Consider the following 9,477-nt stretch of genomic DNA (forward strand, 5'->3'; position numbering starts at 1 on the left):
TGCTCCGCCGGAAGCCTGCTTCTCCCTCTCCCACTCCCCCTGCTTGTGTTCCCTCTCTCGCTGTCTCTCTCTCTCTGTCAAATAAATAAATAGAATCTTAAAAAAAAAAAAATACAAGTTCCAAAAGGACAAGTCCATCTTATTTATTACTGCATCCCCTAATCTAAATCATAGCTGGCACTTAGCAAGCATTGAATAAATTTTTATAGCATGAAGGACTTTCTGAAATTACCTCTGATGGCCACTAGTCAATGCATACTTCCTAAGATATGGGGCATAGTCCAAAGCTGCCTCTATCAGAAAATATTTTTCAAGGCATCTGTTTTATTTACCTTTAACATTCATGTGACTTTAATTCTAATCCATTACATGTTTCTTTTAATATATGTTATTCTAAAGAAGAATTGATACATCAGGGATAAACATAATTTTAAAGATACAGCTGTGTGTGAATGTGTTTTGTGTATGGGCTACATTTGATTTTTAGCAAATATGTTAAACTTAATTTAATATCTAAAAAATGGGTTTAAGAATACTTACCGTGAAGGTTTTTGTTGTTTTTTGAGAGAGCGAAGTGAAAATGCACTTAAAATACTTGGCATACATAATATGTACTTAAATATTGGCTCCCTTTATCAACTTTTTTTTTTTTTTTTTTTAAGTAAACTCTCTTCCCAACATGGGGCTGGAACTCAGGACCTGAGATTGAGTTTCATGCCCTACCAACTGAGTCAGCCAAGTGCCCCAGCCCTTTTACCCTCTTACTAGAAATCTTCTAGATTCCCTTCTAAGAACCTCAATTTATATCTGATTCTTTCCATTAAGTATACATGGTCAATAACTGTCAACTAAGAGCTAAAAGTTCTCAACCTTTGAGCAAGGAGTATGGCTAATCAACTATTCAAAAATCCTGAGCCTACTGAACACCTCATAGATGAAAATTTTCTAGCCCAAATTTTTAACCAGTGCCAACAATGTCCACAGAAAATTTAAATTGAATTAATTTTTATTACTACTTATTTAAACACAAGTTTACTGTCTTAGACAAGTAAGAATTTATAGAATCTGTGCTTTATTGCACTGGATAGAAACTTGAAATGCAGTTATGTTGACATAGTGCAATTTGTGGGAAATGAGAGATGATGTTCTCTGGAATACATGAAGATTCTCAATGATTGTTGCAAGGAATCACAAAAGAGATCTTTGGTCCAAAGAAGATATCTCTGAAAGAAAGTAGGACATCAGTTAAATTCAGCTGAAAACTAAGATATCTATTAGTCTTTACTGGGTTAAAAATGGACAATGATTTCCAGGATTTCAGACATAACTATTCTTTTTAGGGAATAAAGTACCAAGAGAATGAGTGGGAGGACTTGCCACAGGAGCAACAAAGACCAAGAAAGTAATCAAGTCTCCTACTTTCCACCCCTTTGCCTTTGATATTATGCTATCCTTTATCTATAAAGAAAAGGAAAAATTAAATGATTTCAAATCCTTATGATCATACCGAAAGTATTATTTCTCTGATATGAGTGGAGATGGGCCATGAAGTTTAAATCCAGATAAGAAATAGAAGGTTAAAAAATTCTTAGAATGTCAATAAATAAATTTCTAGGTTTTATAGGGAAAGGACAAATGTTAAGCTATTCAACTCAACTGTTACTGAAAAGATCACATTAGGTAAAGTATTAAAATGCATGAAAATAATATAAAATTTTATCAGGATTATGGCTCATTAGAAATATATTTAGTGTGTAAACTGTAATGTAAGTATAGTTTACACTGCTGTATCATGTATTTGAAAGTTGCTAAGAGAGTAAATTCTAAAAGTTCTCATCACAAGGAGAAAAAATTTGGGTAACTATATGAAGTGATGAATGTTAACTACATTTATTATGGTAACCATCTTGTGCTATATGTCTGCCAAGTTATAATATTGTATACCTTAAACATATACAGTGCTGTATGTCAATTATATCTCAATACAAATGAGAGGAATATAGGATGGCAAATTAGAATTTGTGTTTACAGGGGGAAAAAAGGAAATATATTTAGCAACATAAGTCTGTTGGTACTGGGGAAAAGGTAAGCAAAATCAGATAGAAATTACTTTTGTGTATCCAGACTTCTATTCTCATCCATTAACACAGATGGTCACAAAATTATATCATAAATTAAATACAAGTACTTCTCAATAAATTGGCTTCAGGTCTTACAATTACAAAAGAGCAAACATGGTATTTTAATATTAAATAGCATTTCATTTATGTAGTCTGGGAAAAATTAAGTCATTTTAATGGAATCAGTTTACTCACGTTCTTTATATCATTTGGTACAAGTGATTCTCAAACTTTATCATGCATCAGAATCACCTGTAGGATTTGTTAAGCCATAGTTGCTAGGCCTCACCTCCAGTCTTCCTAATTCAGTAGGTCTGGTCTAGGGCTCCAGAATGGATATGCATCTTTAATAAGAACTAGGTGATATTGAAGCTGCTGAGCTGGGAACCACACATTAAGAACCCAAGTGCCTTGTTAGAAAAAATATCTGGTCCAAATCAGAAGACCTGGATTTTAGTTTCAGTACTGATATTAACGAGTTGTGTGGGATGATGCTGGTCACTTTACCTCTCTGCACCTTTCCTTCGTAAGACGATTATATCTGTTCTTTCTACCTCACAGGTTTCTTAGAAAAATGAAAATATGATGACATGTGTTGAAAGTAATTTGAAAGAGCTAATTTCAGTATGAAATAGCCAAGATCATGGTATTTGAGGCTCTTTAGTATCAGAAGAAGATGATTTTAAAAACAAGAACCAAAAAAAATTATTGATTTATCTGCCACTGTATTATCCTTAAAATGCATCTCTTTTCCAAGTCAGTAGATAATTTTTATTTAGTTCATTTCTGGTTAACTCATACATAGAGCTAGAAAGTTTTTCTTTGACCATTACCACTTCTCTGTCCAATTAATTATGTGGCCCTGTTCACTAGGATATTTTATCTAAAGCCTTTTATTGGTTTTCAAATTGATTTAAGATATCAACCTTAAAGTTGGCCTCTCCTACTGGTAGATTTTTTTGTGGTAAAAGTCAGGGAATTTAGAATTTAATATATTGGAGTGTTATTAATTTTCTGGCTTATATTTAGTTTTTTGTTTGTTTTTTGGGTTTTTTTATACATTTAGTTTTATTAAAATCTGCCAAACTCTGTTTCTTAAATGAAAACATTCAGTTTCATACACAATGGTGATGATCCTAGAAAACAGCTGAGATTTAAGTAGGATTTTACTAAAAAAGGGTGATTAATTTCAGCAAACACATATAAAGTTGTCTTAAGAAAGAGTTGTTATGCATACATTTCATAGCCATATACTTTGTGATTACATTTCCTTACTTTGGGCAGCAGAGCAATTCGCTGAAGTTGCAGTAACAGATCATCTCACATCCCTTCCCATCCCAGAAGTGATCCTGGACGTTTACATCGATCTTTGTCAGGTCAGTCACTCCCTCTGGAAGGTTGTGACAGTTGCGATCTTTTAGGGTCTTTCTGTAGCAAGAGATGCGATTGGCAGGCATGGCTTGGACTCCTAGCAGCAAAGTTAGCCCAACAGCGACAGCAAGTACTATAAATTTCATCTTGGCTTTTTGCCCTGAGATAGAAGAAAAAGCAAAATGTGTCAGTGTTTGTTTTTTTAAAAGATGAGATTCATCTGAACATAAAGTTCTGTAGCATTCTCATAAATATTTGGATAAAAAGATTGGGAGTTGATCTTTTCTACTCTCTTCTTTGTGTTTCTCAAGTGTAATTTTATGACTACTGACAATAAAAATCCCTTAGAATAATTGTTAAAAATCAAATGCCCCCGGGGGCGCCTGGGTGGCTCATTGGTTAAGGGCCTGCCTTCAGCTGGGGTCATGATCCCAGGGTTCTAGAATGGAGCCCCGAGTTGGGCTCCCTGCTCTACAGGGAGATGGCTTCTCCCTCTCTGTCTGCCACTCCCCCTGCTTGTGCTCTCCTGCTCTCTGTCTGTCAAATAAATAAATAAAATCTTTAAAAAAAATCAAATGCCCGGGTTTCACAACAAAATATTAAGTAAGAAATGCTGGGGATCAGGGGGAGGTGATAGTAAGAGCCAGAATCTGCATTTTTAAGTACTCAAAGTAGTTTTTTATTTTTGGTATATATTCAGTAGAGAAGAACTGTTTTTTAAGGTGGTAAAACTCAAGTGACTTTCTAGAACTGCTTTTTATGGTGGTTAAAACTCAAGTGAATTTCTAGAACGAATACCATCAAGTTCAGTGGTTTTGTTTTGTTTTTTTTAAGATTTTATTTATTTGTCAGAGAGAGAGATCACAAGCAGGGGCAGAGGGAGAGAGACAAGCAGACTCCCCAGTGAGCAGGGAGCCTGATGCAGGGCTCATCCCAGGGCCCTGGGATCATGACCTGAGCCGAAGGCAGACGCTTCACCAACTGAGCCACTCAGGTATCCCAAGTTCAGTGGTTCTTAACTTGCATATCCTAACAACAACATTGTCAAATAACTTGGGTTCCACTCTGACAGGAACAAAAAACCTATCTATTCTGACACTGAGAAATAATATTCTATACATATAGTTCAATTAAGTTTTTAAAACCTACCAAAAATACTTTGGGGGCTCATTTTTGTTGCAAATTTTTAGTAATATTGTGAATTTTTATCCCATGTAGATTACTTCATCCTAGCCTCATTGAAAACAGAGACTTGAATTTCCCCTAATAAACATTTAGCCCTGTTCTCGAACACCTACCATGCTGGGGAGCTCATTATTGACTAAGTCAACATATTCTACTGATGCAGTTCTAACATTTCCCTTACTGTAAAATATTTTTTTGTAGCTTCTACCAACCAGTCCCAGTTTAAGCTCTTGGGGTCATACCAAACAAGTGTTTTTCTCTTCCAGGAGAGAATTCTTTAAATACAGTATTTGCATACAACTGTGGAATATTCATCATTGATTTTTTTTCTTTTTTTTTTTAATCATCTATTTAATCAGGCTTCTCTGGCTTTCAGGTTAGACATGAAAAGAATGGAGGCTATTGTAGCAAAGAAAAACTAGCAAAATAGTGGAGGAATCAGAATCAGAATCCACAGCCACTCGGATTTCATCTTGTTGACAGATGCCAGAGGATCTTTCCTACCGTGAAATATTAAAAAGAGGAGAAGACATATAGGTATATTGTACTTTGAAAGAAAACAATGTTGTTGAAAGGAAATTTTTGTATGAAGTTTTCAGTGACTTGATACATCTTAAAGGTGAATTAATTTAGGTAAGATTGTGGATTTTTTAAAAGGACAATTATTTTAGAGTAGTCATTGGTTTACAATAAAATTGAAAGGGAGGTACAGATTTCCCATATACCCTCTGCCCTCACACATGCATAGTCTCCTAAATATCAACATCACTCACCAGAACGGTAATTTTTTTTTCCCAAGATGAACCTACATGGCACATCATAATCTCCCAAAGGCCATAATTTCATGCATGGTGCTGTGCATTCTATGGGTTGGACAAATGTATAATGACATTTATCCATCATTACAGTATCATACAGAATATTTTCATTGCCCTAAAAATCCTCTGTGATCTGCCTATACATTTCTCTCTCCTTAACTTCTGGCAACTACTGATGTTTTTTATTGTCTCTATAGTTTTACGTTTTTCAGAATGTCATATAGTTGTAATCATACAATATGTAGCCATTTCAGATTGGCTTCTTTCACTTAGTAAAATGCATTTAAGTTTCCTCCATGTCTTTTCATGTCTTGACAGCTCATTTCTTTTAGTACTAAATAATATTCCATTGTCTGGATGTACCACAATTTATTTATCCATTTACCTACTCAAGGACATCTTGGTTGCTTCCAATTTTTGGCAAATATGAATAAAGCTTCTGTAAATATCCATGGACCAGTTTTTGTATGGTCATAAGTTTTCAACTCCTGTGGATAAATACCAATGAGCACAATTGCTGAATTATATGGTAAAAGTTGTTTAGTGTTGTAAGAAACTGCTAAACTGTATTCCAAAGTGACTGTACCATTTCACATATCCACCAGCAACATATGAGAGTTCTTGTTGTTTCATATACTCACCAGTATTTGGTGTTGTCAGTGTTCTGGATATTGGCCATTCTAATAGGTGTGTAGTGATATCTCATTGTTCTTTTAATTTGCATTTCCTTGATGACATATGATGTGGGGTGTCTTTTCATATACTTATTTGTCATCTGTATGTCTTCTTTGGTGAAGAATCTGTTAAGGTCTTTGGCCTATTTTTTTAATCAGGTTGGTTGTTTTCTTATTGTTGAGTTTAAAAGAGTTTTTTGTATATTTTGGATAACAGTCCTGTATCAGATGTGTATTTTGCAAGTATTTTTTCCAGCCTACAGCTTATCTTCTAATTCTCTTGACATATTCTTTCACAGAGAAATTTTAACTATAATAAAGTTTAGCTTATCAATTATTTCTTTCATGGATTATGTTTTTGGTGTTATATCTTAAAAGGCATCACCATATCCAAATGTTGATTTTATTCAACAGAGTTTTATAGTTCTTCTCATATACACCTTGTATATATTTTGTCAGATTTATACCTAAATATTTTATTTTGGGGGGTGTTAATGTAAATGGTATTGTTTTTAATTTCAAATTCCACTTATTCATTGCTTGTATGTTGGAAAGCAACTGATGCTTGTATATTAACCTTGTACCCTGCAACTTTGCTATAATCACTTATTAGTTCCAGAAGGTTTTTTGTTGATTCTTTTGGATTTTCTACATAGACAATCATGTCATCTGCAAAGACTTTATATACTTTATATACCTTTTATTTCCTTTTCTTGCCTTATTATATTAGCAAGGACATTTGGTATGATATTAAAAAAGAATGGTGAGAGGGCACTTTCTTGCCTTGTTCCTGATCTTAGGAGGAAAGATCTGAATTTGTCACCATTAAGGATGTTAGCTATAGGTTTTTTGTAGATAGTCTTTACCAAGTTGAGAAAGTTCCCCTCTATTTCTAGTTTACTGAGAACTTTTATCATGCATGCGTGTTAGGTTTTCTCAAATGAGTTTTCTGCATCTATTGATAGGATCATGTGATTTTTTTTTTTTAGTCTATTGATGTGATGGATTGCATTAATTAATTTTCAAACATTGAACCAGCCTTGCATACCTAAATCACATTGACTGTGGTATATCATTCTTTTTATACTTGTTTGGATTCAATTTGCTAATATTTTGTTGAGGATTTTTGTATCTATGTTCATGAGAGATATTGGTCTATAGCTTTCTTTTCCTGTAAAGCCATTATCTGGTTTTGGTATTACAGTAATGCTGGTCTCATAGAATGAGTTAGGAAATATTCCCTCTGCTTCTATCCTCTGAAAGAGATTGTAGAGAATTGGTATAATTTCTTCCTGAAATATTTCATAAAATTTACTGGGGAACCCACTTGAGCCTGGTGCTTTCTGTTTGGGGAGGTTAGTAATTATTAACTCAATTTCTTTAATAGATATAGGTCTATTCAGATTGTGTGTTTGTGTGAATTTTGGCAAACTGTGTCTTGCAAGGAGTTGATTCACTCATTTTGTTTAACAGATTTATGGGCATAGAGTTGGTCATAATATTGCTTTATTAGCCTTTCAATTTCCATGGGATCTGTAGTGATGTTCCTTCTTTCATTTCTGATATTAGTAATTTGTGTCCTCTTTTTTTTCTTAGTTTACTTGGCTAGAAGCTTATTGATTTTTTTAAATCTTTTTAAAGAACCAGCTTTTGGTTTCATTGATTTTCTCTATTGATTTACTGTTTTAAATTTCATTGACTTCTGCTCTAATCATTTTTTATTAAAGTATTGATTTTTATTTTCTTTTTATTGTGAAAAACTTCAAATATATACAAAACAGATATAATGGTTTAATGAACCTCAAAATACTCATCTGTTAGCTTCAATTTTTATTACCCCATAGCCTCCCTTGTATCACCTATACCTCTGCTTTTTTTCTCCCTCAATTTTGATTACTTTGAAGCTAATTCTAGTCATCTCATCTTATCCACAAATATTTCAGTATATTTCACTAAAGATAAGGACTTTTAAAACTCGTAATACAATATCCTTTAACATAACTAAAAAAATTTAATAATTTCTTCAAATCATCAAAAAGCCAGTCATTGTTTAAGTTTTTCACTTGAATTCCTAATTTTCTCCTTTTATTTTTTGATTGAAGTGTAGTTGACATATATTAGTTTCAAGTGTACAGCATAGTGGTTCAGCAATTATGTACATAATGAAATGCTCACCATGATAAATGTAGTTACCATCTGTCATTATACAAAATTATTACAATATTATTGACTATATTCCCTATGCTGTACTTTTTCATAATTGTAACTTCTTTATTGGATAGCCAGAAATGTGTACCTCCTAATCCCTTCCACCTATTTTGCCTATTCCCTAACCCTCTTTCCTCTGGCAACCACTAGTTCTCTGTATTTATGAATATTGTTTCTCATTTTTGTTTGTTTTTTAGATTCCACATATAAATGAAATCATATGGCATTTGTCTTTCTCTGACTTGTTTCACTTACCTGTTCTAATTCTTATTATTTCTTTTTTTCCTGCTTACTTTGGAGCAAATTGAATTTGCTCTAGTTTCCCAAGGTGGAAACTGAGATAATTGGTTTTAGATCTTTCTTCTTTTCTAATATTTGCATTTAATGCATTCATAAATTTCCCTCTAAGCTCTGCTTTTGCTGCATCCCACACATTTTTTCTTTTTTTCTTTTTTTAATTTTATTATGTTGTTAGTCACCATATAATACATCATTGGTTTTTGATGTGGTGATCCACGATCCATTGTTTTCGTATAAAACCCAGCGCTCCATGCAGTACGTGCCCTCCTTAATACCCATCACCGGGCTAACCCATCCCCCCTCCCCCCTGCCTCTAAAACCCTGTTTGTTTCTCAGAGTCCACAGTCTCTCATGGTTCATCTTTCCCTCCAATTCCCCGCCCCCCATTTTTCCCTTCTAATGTCCTCCATGCTATTCCTTATGTTCCGCAAATAAGGGAAACCATACGATAATTGACTTTCTCTGCTTGACTTATTTCACTTAGCATAATCTCCTCCAGTCCCATCCATGTGGATGTAAAAGTTGGATATTCATCCTTTCTGATGGCTGAGTAATATTCCAGTGTATATATGGACCACATCTTCTTTATCCATTCATCTGTTGAAGGGCATCTTGGCTCTTTCCACACTTTGGCTATTGTGGACATTGCTGCTATGAACATTGGGGTGCATATAGCCCTTCTTTTCACTACATCTGTGTCTTTGGGGTAAATACCCAGTAGTGCACTTGCTGGGTCATAGGGTAGCTCTATTTTTGAATTTTTGAGGCACCTCCACACTGTTTTCCAAAGTGGCTGTACCA

General features: G+C 34.0%; 1 protein-coding gene across 1 annotated transcript in view; it reads right to left on the minus strand.

The window, feature by feature from the left end:
- Positions 1-622: 622 nt before the first annotated feature.
- Positions 623-9,477, minus strand: part of SCRG1 (stimulator of chondrogenesis 1) — a 27,178-nt gene continuing 18,323 nt past the window's right edge. Inside the window, exons 2-3 of the mRNA XM_031032749.2 lie at positions 3,396-3,651; positions 623-1,223 (exon numbers count right to left, since the gene is read on the minus strand). Coding sequence (XP_030888609.1) covers positions 1,169-1,223; positions 3,396-3,637 — 297 coding nt within the window. The 5' untranslated portion in view covers positions 3,638-3,651 and the 3' untranslated portion in view covers positions 623-1,168. The remainder of the gene's footprint in view (positions 1,224-3,395; positions 3,652-9,477) is intronic.

Source organism: Leptonychotes weddellii, chromosome 2 (assembly GCF_054177405.1).
Source record: "Leptonychotes weddellii isolate Sample4059 chromosome 2, ASM5417740v2, whole genome shotgun sequence".
Taxonomy (NCBI): domain Eukaryota; kingdom Metazoa; phylum Chordata; class Mammalia; order Carnivora; family Phocidae; genus Leptonychotes; species Leptonychotes weddellii.